The following is a 20,201-nucleotide window of genomic DNA, read 5'->3' as shown; positions in this document are numbered from 1 at the left end:
GCTACATATCATGAGGAAATGTGAAGAAAGCAGCAGCAGCAAGCCAAGCAACTTGAAGCTATGAGGTGAGATCTCACAGGGGGAGTAGCAAAAAGAAAATGGAAATACTGGAGAGGAAATTCCAATATCCATTTGCAGTACTAGCAACTCACTTGAATATTTACAATTTTCTGGCCTCTACAATGGTAGAAGTCATGTAATCCTGCTTTTCTGTCATTTAGAAGCAATACTGTCTAGTGCTTAGACTTTGACATTAACCACACAGGACTAGGGTAGTAGCAGGAAGGGATGAGAAAGGTCAGTTGGTATGAAGAGATAATTAATTTGTTTTTGCCTATCACTGTGAAATCACAATGTCCTACATGTTTAACTGCAGTTTCTTAAAAAAATACTTTTTAAAAAAAGAAATGCTAGTTTGTGAAAGCATCCCTATCTTAACCACTCTGTAAGCAAAGGAGGCCAGAGAGGATGTCTTAATCATCATTTTGGCCCCTGCAGCACTCCTGGCACTGTGCCTCCCACATGATAAGCAGCAGTAAATATGCGCGGAAGCAAACCTTCTCTATGAGCATCCCTGTCTCTCTTTCTTTCTAGTGTTTATTTTCCCACTTCAGCCCTTATTTCTTCACATAGCTTGCATTGCTCTGTCTCTGTGGCTTAACTGATAATTTGGACAACATGAAATAATGTTATGTTGCATTTATTGGAACAGAATATTAGGTTCACTTTTTTAATTGGAAAAGTAAATATTAGGAACACTATCTTTTTCGTTCTAAAATACTTTACAAATTGAATTATGGGTTAGCAGCCTTCAACAGAAAAACGTTCCATAACTCGAAGTTAAAGATGTGTTGCTTTCTACTATGTTGAAAGAAAATTTTAAAAAGTTTACTTGTGCCATACTCTTTTTTACTGTTACATAAAGCCAAGAAATAAAGTTTGTCATAATTGGCTATAAAAAGTAATAAAGAACTACCTGGTTTCTAAGGAAGTATACTTTCAAAATATTCAATGGGAAAAAGCCACATACTTTTCATAGTTCCATCTTCTTCTTCCTCATCCTCACTGTTTATAACCATGGTCCCCAAGTCAGATTCTAACATGGTGCTATTATGTTCAATCATGGTCTGTGCCCCTTCACTCATCGTGCTTGTGGCCCGCATTGTGCCCACGCTCTCAGAACTAGTCTTCACCATGGTGTGAGAATCCAGCTCATCTTCATCCTGCAAGCAAAATACTGCAATGAAGAAAGACTTTTCTAAGGCAACTAGATTTCCTAATTTCTTAAACAACAGCATGGATATATTATACTTTTAATAATAAAAATACTACTATTACTACTAATTTTAATATAGGGACACACATACAAATGTTATCATACGAACCCAAATTATCCAAAATAACCTGAAGCTTTAGGTAATTAAACAACAAGGAACAGAAACTGTTTGATGAAATAGAAGGCTGCTCTTGCTTTTAAAATAAGGATTAAGATAGGCAAATTAGCAACAGATGCATTACAAAGAATACCATGACAAAATAATTAAACATACAAAAGACAGGATCTTCAATAAGCATAATAATGTTTACAATGTTGTACAACAGCCATTAGCTTTTTCTTTTAAATTGTGGCAAAACATACATAACATAAATTTACCATTTTGACTTTTTTTTCCCTCCCCTCATGATAGGGTCTTGCTCTGTTGCAAAGGCTAGAGTGCAGCTGTATCACCATAGCTCACTGTAACCTCAAACTCCTGGATCAAGAGATCCTCCTGCTTCAGCCTCCTGAGTAGCTGGGACCACAGGCACATGCCACCATGCCCAGCTAATTTTTCTATTTTTTGTAGAGACAGGGTCTCACTATGTTGCTCAGGCTGGTCTCAAACTCCTTGGCCTCAAGTTATCCTCCTGTCTTGGCCTCCCAAAGTGCTAGGATTACAAGCATGAGCCACAATGCCTGGCCCATTTTAATCATTTTTATGTATATAGTTCTGTGGCATTAAGTACATTTACAAAATTGTGCAAATATCACCACTATATATTTCCAGAACTTCATCATCATCCCAAACAGAACCTCTATACCAATCCGATAATAATTCCTCATTCCTCATCTCCCCAGCCTCTATTCTACTCTCTGTAACCTCTATTCTACTCTCATGAATTTAACTATTCTAGGTACCTTATGTAAGTGGAATCATACAATATATGGCCTTTTGTGTCTGGCTTATTTCACTTAGCATAATGCTTTCAAGGTTCATTCATGTTGTAGCATCTGTTAGAATTTCATTCTTTCTTAAGGCTGAATGATAGTCCATTGTATGTATATACCACATTCTGTTTTCTCACTCATTTGTTGATGGATATTTGGGTTGTTTACATCTTTTGAGTATTGTGAATAATGCCACTGTGAACATTAGCATACAAGTATCTGTATGAGTCCCTGTTTCAATTCTTTTGGGTATATACCTAGAAGTGCAATTGCTGCATGATATGGTAACTCTATGTTTAATTTTTTGAGCCCCCAAAGTGTTTTCTACAGTGGATATACCATGTTACATTCTCACCAGCAATGTATAGGATTCTAATTTCTCTACATCCTTGGCAATACTTACTATTTTCCATTTGTAAAAAATAATAGCCATCCTGATGGATATGAAGTGATACTTCATTGTGGTTTCATTTCCATTTCCCTAATGACTACTTACGTTGAGCCATCTTTTCACATGCTTATTATTGTCCCTTTGTATATCTTCTTTGGAGAAATGTCTATCTGCCCATTTTGAAATGGATTGTTTGGTTTTTTATTGTTGTAGAATTTTACACATTCTGGAAATTATACATTGTAGATAGTAATCCTTTAACAGATATATGATTTGCAAATATTTTCTCCCATTCTTTTAACTCTGTTGATAGTGTTCTTTAATGCACGAAAGTTTTTAATTTTGATGAAGTCTGATTTATTCATTTTTTCTTTTGTTGTCATACCCCAGCCATTAGTTTTTAAACGTTTCACAGAAGAATCAAGTCAGTAATGTAAGTATGAATAAAAATGCTCCCTAGAACATTCACCAAAAGATATACTGGAATAGGGCCATAAATATAAACTAACAAATTCTGTTTGAAAGACCAAAGAACCTGCTACTTAGAAAAGCTTGATTATATACTGAAATTAATTTACATCTATTTTACTTTTAGTAGAAATACACAAGCAAAATCTAGTTCTGGCAGAGGTCAAAATGTAAATGTGAAAAACAAGAACATCAATGTTGTATCTTGACAACTTAGGTGGTTTGACATAACAATAGTTTGACAGCTGTTTGATACCTCTCTTCTTCTTTTTTTTTTTTTTTTGAGACAGAGTCTTGCTTTGTTGCCCAGGCTAGAGTGAGTGCCATGGCGTCAGAGCCTAGCTCACAGCAACCTCAAACTCCTGGGCTTAAGTGATCCTACTGCCTCAGCCTCCCGAGTAGCTGGGACTACAGGCATGCGCCACCATGCCCGGCTAATTTTTTTCTATATATATTTTAGTTGGCCAGATAATTTCTTTCTATTTTTAGTAGAGACGGGGTCTCACTCTTGCTCAGGCTGGTCTGGAACTCCTGACCTTGAGCGATCCACCCGCCTCGGCCTCCCAGAGTGCTAGGATTACAGGCGTGAGGCACCGCGCCCGGCCTCTCTCTTCTTCTTAAACCTGCATGATAAGCTTGGGCATTATATCTCCAAGTCTTCTGTTCTTCTTTCTTGATACTGTTTCTTTCAGAAGACCTCTTCATTCTCATACCTTCCACTACATATATGTACCTTACTTACATTTAAATTTTTATTTACTTGAGTACTTAAGTTTGAGGTGCAGGCTTACAATTTTAACAGCTTATGTCACCAGCTCCTATTCCCAAAGAGTCCCAAATTATTTGGTCCATTCTAGTCCAAGCCACCATCTTATCTCACTTGGACTATTAAAATGGCCTCCTAACTGTTTTCACTGTTTCCATTCTTGCCCCTTTTAGTCTCACACACAGAGGCAGATCGATCTTTTCAAAAGACAAATCATATCACGTTACTTTCCTGCTGAAAACTCTGCATTTGGCCTTTCTTCACACTTAAAATTAAATCCAAAACCTTTATCACGGCCAAATGTGATCTGGCCTAGTAACACCTGCCAATCTCATCTCCTATCACATTCCTTCTTGCTCCCCAAGCTCTAGCCAGGCTGGCCTCCTTTGCTATTTCTTGAGCATTCTAAGCATGTTCCCCCTTGAACCTTTAAATTGGCCCATCTCTCAGACTGAAATGCTCTTTCACAAGACAGCTTGATTATTTAACTGAAGTCTCTACTTAGATGACACCTCCTCAGTGAGGCTCTTTCTGACCACCAATCTAAAATGAAGCCACCATCATCCTCTGTTCTTCTGTATTATTCACAGCCTGTACCTGGTCTTCTCTACCACTAGAATATAAGTTTGGTGAAGGCAAGAGACTTGTTTTTAACTTCTGAATCCCCATTGCTAAAATACCTGGCACACAGTAGGTACTTGATAAATATTTATTTAATGAATGAATCAATTTATATTTTCATTTATTAATTCATTCAACAAGCACTTATTGTACATTTGTAATAGGTCAAGTAGTGTGCCAGGTATTGAAGACAAGAAAATGAATAAGACATAGTTTCCCTCCATTTTGTTTTTTTTTTTTAGGGAGTTTGAGGTCTAGGAGAAATCCACTAACATGTGAACAATAAATTTGTTCACGCCTCTTAAATGCTGTAAGTGTTGACAGTACAGTAGGAATACCAACAGTAGCACCTCTAACTCTGCCTTTAACAAGTAAAGAGGGCCTCACAGGGGAGGCTGCCCTTGAGTTAGGTCTTAAAGGATGAGTAGACTATATATGTAATATAGATATATAAATTTGGGTAGGGTGGTTTACATTACAACTTCTTTTCACATCAGAACTACACTCATCATACACATTCCTTCTCAGCTCAGACACCCTAAGACTGAATTAGTTGTCATACTTTTGTATTCCCATTGCACCTGGTACTTATGCTGATCATATACTTACCACACAATACTGTAATTATGTATACACTTGTCTTGTCTAACTCCCCCATTAGACTCTAAAACCTGTAAGGGCAGTAGCCAGATCTTTTTAACAGTTATATTCCTAATATTCAGTACAAAGCACTGTTCTTATTATGTAATCTATTGAATGAATGTTGAATCCCTCATTGTGAGGTAATGCCAAAGTACAGAACTAAGGACAATGTTAAGTGAATAATACAATGTTTTGATTATAAAACACAGAATGGCTATTGGAGATACTTTGGGATGGGAAATAATGCTATTAAATAGAGTTATTCAGTGGCTCATTCATTCAATAATGATAAAAATAGCTATCATCAATGAGTTGGAAGTACTATGCTAAAGTCTTTTCATAAGCTATCTCCATTTAATCCTCTTGTTAACCCTCAGAGGTATTATTGTCGCTCTTGTGCAAAGGAACCTGAAGCTCAAATAGGTTTAATAATTTGTCTAAGGTCATACAGCAAATAAGTGGAGAAGCAAGAATTCTAACCAGGTCTATCTGATTTTAAAGCCCAAGATCTAACTTCCAATTATGTAAGGCTTTTAAACTAGCTACAGCATTTCTCAAGCCAAACTTAATTTATACTAGAGGTTTGTTAGAGCATGTTTCATTTTGCTAAGAGATAAAGAAAATAACATAAACAGGCTGATTTGCACTTGGTCAAAAAGCTATTATAATTTTAAAAAATGGTTGGGATTTATTCTTTCCAGTAGGCCCCACTGAGGATGGAGGAAAAAGTTATTTTCTATCAGTGCCTTTTTAAAATCTGCTAGTTTAATATCTTATTTTATCATGGCTGCAACCAGTTTATTCCCAAAACACTAAATCTATTTTTACATGTGTGAGTCATTTGTCTCATCCTTGTAAGATTCAGTGCTGTGACCATTACACTTAATAAGAAACATAACATCTGGTTGGTATGAAACAATACTTTTAGCCTTCCTATATTATATATTGGTAATGAATCTACAAATGGATAACGAAGGTTGCACCTCAGGATTCACATAACTGGCTGGATGGTCTATAGAATTGTAAAAACACTGAATCAAGTTTGGAATGGGTCTTACTGCATATTATTTTACTTACGTTAGTCACTTTGCTTAAGAATGCTAATCTAATTTACAAATTGACAGTAAAAAAGAAAATAGCAATTAAAAAAATAGCATGAACACTCAATGCACTAATGAGAGGGTGACACCCAAACAGAAATTAATGAAGTACAGATGGAATGAGAACAAGTTTATATGAAATTAGAAAACTCAAACACTAAAAATTCAGTGATGGTGTTGAAAACTTTTTAGCAACAGTTTTTACTTTATAAAAATCATTAATTCTAAACTTATCCTTGATATTTTAGATTATTATTAAAATTACATTTGATACTTGTTACATTTTTATAATGAAACAGTTGTTTATAATGTTTTTTCAAGGTTATATTTCACTTACATATACTCTCTTATTCCTCACAAAAGAAAAGCAGAAGAAAAACATGTTGACACTTTATAGAAAAAGGTCTGCAGAACAGATGCTTCCTCACTGTAGAAAGAAGCCAATTCCAGTAAGGAATACAATAGCATTTTCAATCAGTGGCCATCATGTGCCAGGAATGCAAAACAGAGTACTGATGATAATCCAGTTTATGAATCATAAAATCCACATGGAATATAAATATTTGAAAACATTATTAGGAAATCCTTCTCCACTGCTAAGACAGATTTATGCTATAATAGTCTGAGAAACAATCAGAGACTTTGCATTACGTATCTTCACATTTGCAATATCTACCACCTTAAAGTATTTTTAAATATTCTGTTACTAATTGAATGATTTTAAGAATATTTACAGAAACATTTTAGAAAGTATTTCTCATTTATAACACTAAAGAAATAGTCAGACTACTCCTTAGTTAAATAGGTGTCCTAATTGGAAAATATTCTAATTTTATTTTTCTTCTTGAAATGATTAAACACTTCTGCACTGAAAATGCAATCAGGTAATAGGACACTATCACTATAAGAACAATAATCGTAATGGCTTTCATTCAACTGGACAATTCTAATGAATATACATTCTGCTACAACATGCAAAAAATTATTCTTCAGGAAAAATATGTAAGATATATAAGTAAACCAATTATATAAAATATTGCAATATTATAGTGGTCTAATATCTTTAAAACCTCTTAAAGATGCAAAGGAAACGACAAATAATAAATGTAACAAACATACTACAAATGAAAAGCTGAGCTGTCAAGATAGTAAGGGAAATCTCCAACAGCTCAAAGACAGATAGTGCCATGATAATAAACTAAATCTTAACGTGGGGCTACCCCAGAGGCACGTGATGATGGGGATGGGGTATTGGTGGTTAAATAAGGTTTATATTTTAGTGGATAAAGGGGAAAAGAGAAGTCATTGGGTTATCTCCAAAGTAGAACTGAAACTTCTACATAAAGTTGGGGATCTTAAAGGTCTACATCCTCAGTAAAAGGGTAAGCAAGAAAAAATTTACCCACAAGCACAGGAGATAACAAATTTCATCTGAGCTATATGTAAGGGAGAGACTGGGATGTCTCCCTTTAGAATTCACAACCATGGGTTTGCCTTTCAATTTTACATTTACCCACATGATCTGGGTCTCATACTGAGAAATTAACCTAACAGTAGGGTAGCACCCCAGGTGCTTGATGGAAACAAATGCAAATCCACCTCAGAGGGACTCATACTCAACCCTTAACCTGGAAGTCACATCATTCTCAGAGATAAAATCCAGCTAAACATGAACTCATAGTACCAAAGATAAACACATGAATAAACAAGCTACTGAGAATGGGTAGAAACAACAAACAGAATTACTCTTACTCCTTAGAATTAAGTTAGTTCCCTTTAGAAAACTGGATCTTAAGACAAAAATTAGGAAAGAGTAGAAAGTGGCATTCTAGATTGGAGAAAAAAAAAAAGCACAAAAGAAGTAATATTCTTGCTAGAATGAATGGAAAGTAGTGAGTTTGATGTTATTAAGAGATGTCTTACAGCTTATGGAATGTTTTGAATACTGGGAGCCAGCATAAGTTACTTGGCAAAGGAGTGATAGGAACCTTGGAAACTAAAGGATAAATTAGACAACGGCAAGACTGAAGAAAGAGACTGGAATCAGAAGGTTTTTACTGGAATTCAAATTTGAGGATAATTAGAGCCTGTTCTAAAAAGGGTTCTATAATAACAGAAATGACAAGATGAATCTGAAAGAAATCATGAAAGAAGAAATCGACATTTTCTAGAAACTTTCTGGGCAGTCAAATATAATGGATTAACAATAACTCCCATATATTCTGAACCTAAAGAGATCAAACTGACTCTAAGGAGAAAGTCATGAAAGATTCCAATCTGAATAAATGAAGACAGGAAAAAAAAAATAGATAACGCTAGTTATTTGTAACCAAAAAGTGGCTTCATGGACTTTGCCACTTTAGAACATGATAGAGGAATTGAAACCTAATTATTTATTTGTAGTGAAAGAGTTGAATAAGAAATCAACAAGGCATCTACAGTGCAACTTCAAGGAGATGAGAATAAACCTGGGGAAAACTGTGGCAAGAATCTTTCACTTCTCTATCTGTGCATAACTGAATTAAGGAGTTGGTGATTACTTGATGCTAACATGCTAACCTGTGTCAATAAATAAATTTTAATCATTGAGTCAGAAAAGGCAAAAATCAAAGGGTACTATTGTACATTTGCTTGTATGTCTCAAATCATGGAAGAGCCCTACTAAACTAAAAATTCCATAGCAAAGTGAAACTACTGATGTGACTCAATACAGCATTACCTTTAAGTTGCATCCACATACAGTAAAAGAAAGCACTTATCCCATTGTCCTTCTTATCAATACACAAGGTGGTGCCTGTTTCTTTTTTCTGTGTTAAAAGTGAAATAGTCTACTGTATGTAGGTCAACTGGTTAACTCTGGTCTCATTGGTATCATGTTCAATCTAACTGAGCTAAGATCTACTGAGAAAACAGCAAAAATATTCTCCTTCAAACAGCTTCCCTTAAGCACCACTTCAATATCTGACAGGCTGAGAAAAAGTAAAAAATTGGTATTCATCCATTAAAAATTACTAAGATTTGCAGTATCTGAAAATCTGTACCAAGAACGGACTTTCTTCCCACTGATGTAAGTAGGTGGTCCTTTTATTTCACTACAAAACCAGCATAATAGCTTGTACAGCTGCTGTCTTTGACATACCTGTCTTTAGCAAACAGAAACTTCATGGATCCTAACTTTTTGCATGTTCACAGGCATGTTTTAAAGTTACATCAAAGCTTTCAGGATCTCCAAAAGTCATAAAAGACTTGTTCATCAGTACAAGCATAAATGGTGAAACAGCGTGTGGGCAGGACTTCAGAGGCTCCATGATGCAAGACTGCACAAGTTTTTGGCATTATACTACAACTTTCCAAACAAAAGATTATCTTATGTCCCCTGTGCACAATGCTGATATACAATAGAGTAAATTAAAAAGTAAAAGCAACCTTAACTACGACTTTTCATTTTTCTCTGACGGCCAAAAGCATGTCAAAGGATTAACAAAATATAGAGCAGCTTATAAAATCAAATATTAAAATAAGAATAACACCTCTAAAAACTGTGTTCTTATAAGCAGTTTAGAAAATATCCACAAGAGGGCACCAAAGACAAAAGACTAAAATTCTATTAATTGGAGATTTATACAGTAGGTTCACATGAAATAGCTTATAAAATTTATTAAGATTCTATAAATATATTTCAGAAATAGAGTAGTGGCCACTGATAAATTTTTTAAAAATGAGATATTTTAAAATACTATAACCACGGTCATGTCACTATATTTTTATATAAGCAATGTTTACATTCCTTAAGGACAATGGATGTCTTCTACATTCGGTAATCTCCATAACAACCTGCATATAATAGCAGGAGCTCAATGAACAGTTGTTGATTCCACAATATTGACAGAAGCATACAAAAGGAAATAACAAACATCAATTTATCACTTCATTCTAAATTGCTTTTATATAATAAAGACTTTTGATTATACATCTTACGTTCCTAGAACAAATACAATGAAGGGCCAATAGGTCTTTGAAAAGAATTTCTTCTTTTCCTCATTCTTTCTTTCTCTTAGTACTTTTCTCTTCCATTATGATAGTGTTTAAGAGCAAACAAAAATTTTAATAAACATTTAACCGAAGAAATATTATATAAACTTAGAAATGATAATATACTAAAATGATTTGAAGAAATCAATTTCCAAAACATAAACTTCAAAAGGAGACTAGCAGGGTACAATGGCTCACGTCTGTAATTCCAGCACTCTGGGAGTCTGAGGTGGGAGGATATAACTCAGCTAAAAACTACTGAGCCCAAGAGTTTGAGACCAGCCCGGGCATACATTAGCTAGACATGGTGGTGCACGCCAGTAGTCTCAGCTGCTTAGGAGGCTGAGGCAGGAAAATGGCTTGAGATCAGGAGTTCAACGTTACAATAAGCTATGATCCCGCCACTGCACTCCAGACTGGGAGACAGAGCAAGACCCCAACTCAAAAAAAAAAAAAAAATTTAAAAAAAGGGAAGATAGCTTAAAACACACTAAAGTAACAATACTGATTTTAACAAGCAGTTTATGTTACTGAAACTCCTGATACAAATTAAATTCTTGGACAGAGGAACATCAGGGCAGCAAAAAAGACTCTCCCCCTCAATCCAAATATTTATCAGCAACCACTGCTGAAGAAATACCCCATGTACTAGTATGAACCTTATTAATTTTTAAATGCAAATACATTCTGTGTTGATGATACTCTTGTGGCTCTATCCTGAACAATAAGGAGTAAAAGGTAAAAAAATATTATAAAGTGGTTTTATACATATATTTCTTGATTCAATATTTACCAAGTAAATATTTATATAAATATTTATATTAATATTAATATTTATATTGTATTATAATATATAATATAATATCTACCAGGTAAATATATTTATATAATACTTACTGTGTGCCAGGCAGTGTGCTAAGATACCATCTTTGTCCTTGAGAAATGTACAGTTTAGTGATAGTATACCATAGGAGCATAAAGAAGCACTTGCCTAATTCAAGCCTGGAAGAACATCATGAAAGGTTCCCTCTTTCTAGAGGAAGCAATGGCTAAGATGTATAGATAAAAGCAGTAACCTCTATTTTTCTTTAAACACTTTTTGAGCAATCCCATCTATGCTCATGGTTTAACTACCAACTGCTAAAAGTGCTGATCCCCTAATTGCCTGAGTTCTTCCTTGGGATTCAGACCTGCATATCCAACTGTTCGCTACACAAAATGACTGAGATGACCCATGGACATCTCAAGTGCTAAAGTGACCTCATCTTACCCAGAAAGACACCTTGGAGTGAATACTGCTGGAGAATACTTCAGTAACTGTGTAAAAGACAGAATGTGGGCAAAGTGAAAAAACAAAAGACTATGACTATTCTATAAAGAAGTCTGGTTGTGAATGATTTGCTCTTTTTTTTCTTTTTTCTTTTTGAATGATCAAAAGATAACTACATTTTTAGACTGAGGAGAAAGGGTCCAGAAGAAAAGGATAACATGGCTGACAGAAGAGACAAACACAGAAGGGGCCTTTTGAGGGAAATGAAAAGCTAAAAACCAAGAGCAATAAAACAACAATTATTCTTCTTTACACATATCTCTATTACAGTACTTGTTATTCTGCATTATCATCAGTCATCAATTTACTTGTTGTCTTACCCACTAGACTGCAATCTTCTTGTAGGCAAATACCATGTCTTATTTTTCTTCTATACCAATATTTATGAATGGAAAAAAGACAAATCCTCTGAAACAGGGAGACAAAGAAACATAGTGAAGATACAGAAACATATTAAAGTTAAAAGAAAAGTGAGGTTTAGTTAGTACAATAAGAAAAAAAAGTTATAAAGACAGCAAAGGAAGAAATAAACTATCTTTACTTGCAGATGACATAATTGTCTGTGTAGAAAATTTCAAAGAATCTACAAAAAAACTCCTAGAATCAATAAGTAAGGCAAGGTCACAGGATGCAAGGGCATAAAAGTCAATTGCTTTCCTATATACCAGCAATAAACAAATGGAATTTGAAATTAAAATTTTTTTTTCAATAATACCAGAAAAAAAGGAGACAAGTAAGTCTAACATATTCAAACATGTATAGGATCTGTGTACACTGATGCAAGAAATAAAAGAAGATCTAAATAAATTGAGAGACATTCCATGTTTTATGGATTAGAAGACTCAATACTGTTAAGAGATCATTTCTTCCTAACTTGATATATAGATTTGATTCAATCCCTATAAAAATTCCAGCATGTTAATTTGTAAATATTGACAAAAAAATCCTTTACATAGAAAGGTAAAAGGCCTAGAACAGCCAATGCAATACTAAGAAAAATAAAGCTGGAAGATTCACACTTTCTAATTTTAAAACTTCTATAACACTGCAGTAATCAAAACAGCATAGTATTGGCAAAAGAATACACACATATATCAACGATACGTCAGTGAAACAAAATAGAACTCCAAAACAGACCCACACAAATAGTCAACTGACTTTTGAAAAAGGCACAAAGGCAACTCAATGGAGAAAGAATAGTCTTTTAAACAAATGATGCTAGAACTAAAACTCCACATTCAAAAAAAAAAAAAATTCTATATCTTACAGCTTTCACAAAAATTAACCCAAAATGTATCACAAACCTTAATATAATATGTTAAAACCATAAAACCTCTAGAACTGTGGTTCCCCAACCCCCAGGCCACCGACCCATACCACTCTGTGGCCTGTTAGCAACTGGGCCACACAGCAAGAGGTGAGCAGCAGGCCAGCAAGTGAAGCTTCATCTACATTTACAGCCACTCCCATCACTGCATAAGCTCTGCCTTCTATCAGATCAGCGGCAGCATTACATTCTCATAGGAGCACAAACCCTACTGTAAACTGTATGTGCGAAGGATCTAGGTTGTGCGCTCCTTATGAGAACCTAATGCTTAATGATCTGATGTAGAGCTGAGGTGGTGATGCTAGTGCTGAGGAGCGGCTGCAAATATAGATTATCATTAGCAGAGGAGTTTGTATAATTATTTCATTATATATTACAATAAACGTAATGGGCTTGAATCATCCCGAAACTATCCCCCCACCCCTACCCTCAGTCCATGGAAAAATTGTCTTCCATGAAACCAATCCTTGGTGCCCAAACTGTTGGGGACTGCTACTCTACACCACTCCCAACACTACCATGAATGCTTTTTAGTAACAACAAAATGTTACATTTCAGAGTTGTCTAGAAAAAGCAACTCTGTTAAAGCACATTCATTAAAAGGTGGACTTGCCATAAGCAATTTAGGTATTTACAGTAAATATTAAACAAATATAGACATGCTATAGAATCTACTCACACTAAAGATTTGGGAATATCTTCCACTAACATCCAGAAAAGAAATTCTTACTACATATTAAAGTTGACCCATCTTAGCACCAAATTTATATCACATGCTCAGAAATGCTAAAAAAAAAATAAAATAAAAAAGACAATTTTTGTCATATTTAGCAATGCTTAAACTAACACAAAAACTTTGATATTAGGTTTAACCTGTTTAAAAATCTCTGTTTGCAATTTGTTTAATTTTATAAATCTGTACAATTACCTCAGTACCTATCAAAACATGTCAATTTGTCAAGATATATTCTCATCAGACAAGCTTTTTCTATAATAGATATAAAAACCAAATTCAGAAGGCACTATTTCCAATCATGTTCCATATTTTTCTTGAATAAAAAATATGTAAGGAGGTTTGTTTATAATAGTTACCCAGGGTACAAGTATATAGCACTAAAATTTTATAAAACAACATATCTTGAAATGGTTATCATATACCATTTCCTTTTCAAAAGCTACACTGTGAGTTGACGGAAATGTCAATTTAATTTTAGGCCACTGATTTTTTCCCCCCAACTGTAGGAAGCCAAACTGTATAGAAATAAATGAAATTTGGAAAATTTTTAAGTTGATATTGGTATAACCCATAAATTCTCTGAAAATTATGCTCACACAGAATGGAAAGAGTAGGATTCACAATGGACCCAAGTATTAATACTGACTATGAAATATATCTCCTATAATGTAGCAAAACTCGATATGGTAGATTTCACAGTTCTGAAATTTTAAAGTCAGAGAAAGAATTTGATCTGTACTCTCTGAAAATCTAGCTTTATGAAATTTTTCAGTGGTCCAATGCCAAACTGGCTTTGTGTCATTCTAGCCCAGTCACTGGATAAGGACCAATTCATGGTCTAGACTAGAAATAGCTATAAAGAGGCTACCAGAGAATACAGGTCCTCTGGGCTAAAAACAAATGCAGAAGCAAAATTTGGCAACACAGATCTCCCACCATGCTGAAAAGACCTTTCATCTTTGAAATAATCAAAAAAGAGGAAAAAAGGAATGGAGAAAAACCTCATTGAAAACACCTGGTATATCAAAATATCCATCCAAAACCTTCTATCGTAGTCTAAAAGGCAGCCTCATCCCCAATACTATCACTAATCAGGTATTAGTCAAATGAATCCCCCAAGTTGGAGCCAATTCAAAAAAAGAACCAGTAAATTTCATGGGTTAAAGGTAACCCAGATGAGTTGCAAACATAAATAAGAAGAGATTCTAAAGCAACAATCTTGACTTCAAGGATATGCATGTCAAAGCAAGCACAGTATCAATTAGATAAGGAGGGGACTAAGACTGTATCTCTGTTCCATCACCTAGAGAAAATTACTGTGTAAAATACCCAGTGTTTCAGAAAAAGAGAGATATAATTTACTTCTGTTCTAATCAACTACAAATTTGGTATGACTTACCTAATTGCCCTTATTTCTCGTAATGGTAACTTACCAAAGTTTTCCCTTCCCTGCTTGGATCATTTTGATTTACAACTTGTCCAGAACAAACCAGAACTGAACAGACTATAATTTTTCTTTAAATTGTGCTAATGTATGCATACTCAAGGAGTTTTTAATCATCAAGATATATGAACTGTTTTATAGATTTATTTATAATGAGATCATATTACAAACTCAATATCTAAAATTATAATTTTAGAACATCCAAGAAACAACAAATGGCAGGAGCTTCCATTAAAATGGAGGATAGAACACATGAGTTTATGCCTATCTCTCCCAAAACCTTTCCAAAATCATGATAAAGTTACAGAAAAGGATAGACCTGTAAAGACAAACAGCATAGGCAAGGAGAAACTGTAAATATGAGATGTTAGAAAATATCTGGAATTTAGAAAAAAAAATTGGAAGTTACAAATGCATATAAATATATAAATAGCTAACTCAGCAGACCAAAAACACTCAGAACTTATGTTTGCAAGCCCAAAAGTCCCAAGAAGCAAGAAAATTCAGAGTAGTGAACCCTAACATCTTTTATAAGCAAGATTTATTAGTTGACTAATTCTGCTCTTACATACTAATCTGCCAGAAGGCAATTTTAGCACTTCTCTCAAATATAATCACTAGATGTCTGAAGAAAGTCCATGAAATAAAAAGTCAGAGATCAAAATAAACACAAAGGAAACAGAGACAAGGCAGGGAGTGAAAGAAAACTCAAAATAATAATAATAATAATAATAACAAAACAATAATGAGGAAGAGGACGATATCTTAAAAATTAAATATTTGATATGAAAAAAAGAGCAGGGTTGGAAGATAAACTTGAGACGTCAGAGAAAGAACAAAAAGAGGACAAAAAACCCCCAGAAAAGATAGATCTTTGAAAGATTAATTTAAGAGGTTCAATAACCAAATAAAAGGAGTTCCAGAGAGAGAGAAAGAAAAAAGAGAGAAGAGAGACCGTGAAAATAGCAAAAATAAAAATAACATAGAACTGAAGGGTATTTCAAGACTTAAAATGCCAAAAGACATTCTACACAACGAATGGAAAAGATCTATACCAAGGTACATTATCACGTAAATTTTAAATAACAGGGAGAATGTGAAGATTCAAAAAACTTCTAAATTCAAAGAACTGTGTATTAGAATGGCATCTGTCTTCTTATCAGCATTACTGCTGAGCAAGGAAACAGAGCAAGGCCTTCGAAACAGTAAGAGAACATTATTTCCAATCCAGAATTTTATACCCAATTAATCAAGGGTTAAGGTACCATAAATGGTCAGATATACAAGATCTGAGAAAAACAGCAAATACCAGGAAGCTACTGGGAAATATGGTACACCAAAATAGGAAAGTAAAACAAGAAAGAAAAAAAAAAAAAAAAAAAGACAAGATCCAGGAAGCAAGAGATACATTACAGAAGAGAGGAAAAGGAAATTCATAGGATGATACTGAAAGGAAGTTTCAGGATGACAGCTGCTCCAGACTCCCAAACGGCAATTAGTTCATATTAGAAAAGGATAGAGGACTAGAGAAGGAACGAGTCAAGAAAAGAGTGTGGCACTAATAAATTACTGTTTAAACATACACACAGGAGTTGACAGCTCCTACAGAGAGTTTGGAAATACAGCATTTTTGAACAAATCAGTGATAGATACATACAGAACTAACAACAACGGTAACAAAAACTGAGACAATTATTAGTTTCAGAAGTCACAAAAAGAAATCACATGTAATCATACTATATTATGATGTTTGTGAACAGTATTTACATAGTCATAACTATGTAGGGATTTCTTTTAATTGTGATTTAATTACACAGGGAAAATGAGAAATAACAAGTAATCAATTCTTTTAAAGGATTTCAGTTTGTTGTCAATAATTTTATCTTAATATTCCTTACTAAATAAAATGTATTTTCCATGAAATAAAGGAATAAGAATCAATAAAAGAAATTTTCTTTACAGGTGTTCCTCAAATTTTTTTAAATTTAAAAGCTACATTTATAAAAATCTCTACCAACTTGTCCAAACCCATTTGGCCACTTAAAATTTGTTTTAAAATGCTTAAAAGAGGCCAAGTGCAGTGGCTCAAACCTACAGTCCCAGAACTTTGGGAGGCTGAAGTAGGAGGATCGCTTGACCCCGGAGTTCTGAGACCATCCTGGGCAATATAGCCAGGTCCCATCTCTACAAAAAACTTAAAAATTAGCATGCACCTGTAGTCCCAGATGCTTGGGTGGCTGAGGCAGGAGGACTGCTTGAGCCCAGGAGTTGGAGGCTGCGGTGAGCTATGATCATGCCACTGTACTCCGGCCTGGGCAGGAGAATGAGACCTCATCTCTAAATTAAAAAGTGCTAGGGAAAAAGTCTGAATCTATATTGGTTCAAATCTGATCAGTAATGTTATTTTCGTGGCCCTTAGGTAGCAAAACCAGCAGCAATCACCACCAAAAAAAGCCAAAAAATAAACAAAAGAATAACAAAACCAGAAATCCTGGCTAAAATGTTATAACAGCCAGGTACAAGTAGGAGCATTAATAAAAATGAAAGCTAAACTTTACTGAGCATACTATATGCAAAACACTGTTCTAAGTACTTATATGTATATTCTTTTTTTATTATATTCTCATAACAAATCTATTTACAGATAGTGAAACTGAAGCAGAGAGATTAAATAACTTACTTGTTCAAAGACATAAAGATATTTGGGAACAGACTCGGGATTCAAGTCCAAACAATCTGTCCTGTTCTTAGATAATTCTATCTCTCATTTAACTAACTAGGTACATTAGCAGCTTCTGGGCTGACGTGGGCTGATTCTTCTGCTGTTCTATTCTTTAGATCAAAATGCTCCCAAAAGATAGACTGATTTGAAGCTCCCTATCGAACAGGGACAGGGGGAGTGGGAGATCATTCTGAGAAATGTTCACCTGGAGGCTAGATCACCATCTGTAGTGGGATTTTCAAAGCATCCTGGCATTTCTCCCCACACTCACACTGAGAATTACTGCTTCAGTGAATCACGTTTAAAGGGAAATGTCATTCTTCAGACATTAATGACCATAACCTGAAAAGCTTTGAGTTCAGACCATAAAGAGATCACCAGGAAGTCCTTATTCCTTTTCCAAAGATAGAAGCTCTAAGACATTGTCCGATACTAGACAAACACTCTTTTCTTTGAGTGATTACTGAGTTAATATGAAGTAAAATAACACCTTTCTTTACATAAACATGAAAATAAAGGGCCTGATAGGGGCATTAAAGTGAAAAGATCTCATGCAAGCTTAGCATCAAAGAAGAATCCCACCTTTTGCTCAACATTTCACTTAATATAAAATTCTTCTACATCCATTTAACTCCCTTTATTTTACTTAACATTGTGATCCACTTAAGAAATGTCTGAGTTCTAGTGACAAAGCAATTCTTGTAAACCCCTTATCAATCTTTTAATCTACTTTAAAAATGGCTTGTCAATGGTGCATTCCATACCTTATCTTAAAAATTCCATTACCACCATCCATTCCACCCTTAAATAATCATTCAATGTACCATATGTGGAGTGTTTGCCTTGTTGTGTTATTTTAAAACAGCAAGTACTCTTTTACTGTATAAATATTTAAACACTCATTCAAGTGCCTGTATAGTATTTCAATAAACATACTAGAAAACTTAAAATTAGTACATTAAAAATCATCAACTAGTTCAAGAACTACATGAGAATAAATATTGCTTGTTGTATCATTAGTTACCAAACTGCATGCTTACATCTTGAATGCTACTGATAGGGATGGGATTAAACTGTGAATTGCTTTAGGGAATACTGCCATCTTAACAATATTATGTCTTCCAATTCCTGGACACAGGATGTCTTTCTATTGATTCAGGTCTCCTTTAATTTCTTTTAGCAACGTTTTGTACTTTTCAAGGTACAAGTTTTTCATCTTTTTGGTTAAATTTATTCCTTAGGTATTTCATTCTTTTGGATGCAACTGTAAATGGAATTATTTGTTTCATTTCCTTTTCACATTTTTCAGTGCTAGTGCACAGAAACACAACTGAGTTTAGTGTGTTGATTTTATACCCTGAGATTTTGCTGATTTGTGATTTAGATGTTTTTGACAGACTCCCCCTAGGAAGCTGCTCCAGCTCAAGGGGACTGAAACAAAGGTATCTGTACTAGTCCCTCAGGGAACCACCAGACAGGTCAAAATGCAAAACCACAATTTTTGAGAATAAGGGCCACTGCTGAACTAGAAAATAGAGTCTGGCAGGTATATATGCAAAAATGTCACATTGCTTTCTTATTGAAATTTAGCAGCCTCCCTCTTCATTAAATACTCCCCTTTTTCCTTAGGTTCCGGAGTTTTGAAAAAGTTGATCTGTCAGCTTTTGCCAGCTTAATGGTTGCTTCCATAGAGGCATCATCCTTGCTCCATCACTTTCTGTGATCACTGACTTATTTTTAACAAATAGAATGTGGCAGAAGTAATAATATATCACTCCTGAGACTTCATCATAAGAGGTATTGAGATTTCCTTTTTGTTCTCTCTTGGGTGGGTCACTCTGAGAGAAGTCAGCTCCCATGCTGTGAAGACTCTCAAGCAGTCCTACAGAGCATGCAAGGAACTGTGGCAGTGGCCAACAGCCATATAATGAGCCATCGTGGAAGTGATTCCTCCAGCCCTCACCAAGCCTTCAGATGACTGCAGCTCTGACCACCATTTAGATTGCAACCTCGTAAGAGACCCTGTGCATGAATCACCTGACTAAGCCACTTCTGAAATACTGATTTACAAATACCATGAGATGAGTGTGTCTTGTCTTAAGCTGCTAACTTTTAGAGCACGTGATATTGAAAGCTGAGATCCAAAAGAAAGGAAGGTAGCCACTCCGTGAGTTCAGGCAAAGAGTGTTTCAGGCACAGGGGATAGCACGAGCAAAGTCCCTGAGTAAGGAAAGGTCTTAGGCATGTTAAAAAATTAAAAATCTGAAAGGCTGGTATGGCTGGAGCTCAGTGAAGGAGAGGAAAATAGGGAAGAACGAGATCACCAAAGTGGAGACTGCAAAGATGGCCAAGTAGAGACACAGGTTGTCTGACGGTCCTGGCAGAAGAGTAGAGGGTTGGACTGAGGAGAGCG

At 34.9% G+C, this 20,201-nt stretch overlaps 1 protein-coding gene across 2 annotated transcripts in view; it reads right to left on the bottom strand.

The window, feature by feature from the left end:
- STK3 (serine/threonine kinase 3) overlaps positions 1 to 20,201 on the bottom strand; it is a 283,071-nt gene that overhangs the window by 93,831 nt on the left and 169,039 nt on the right. For both annotated transcript variants that reach the window (XM_069466183.1, XM_069466185.1), the window contains one exon: positions 1,031 to 1,223. In XM_069466183.1, the coding sequence (XP_069322284.1) occupies positions 1,031 to 1,223 (193 nt within the window). The remainder of the gene's footprint in view (positions 1 to 1,030; positions 1,224 to 20,201) is intronic.

Source organism: Eulemur rufifrons, chromosome 3 (genome assembly GCF_041146395.1).
Source record: "Eulemur rufifrons isolate Redbay chromosome 3, OSU_ERuf_1, whole genome shotgun sequence".
NCBI classification, from domain to species: Eukaryota; Metazoa; Chordata; class Mammalia; order Primates; family Lemuridae; genus Eulemur; species Eulemur rufifrons.
This window is presented reverse-complemented; position numbering and strand designations above follow the sequence as displayed.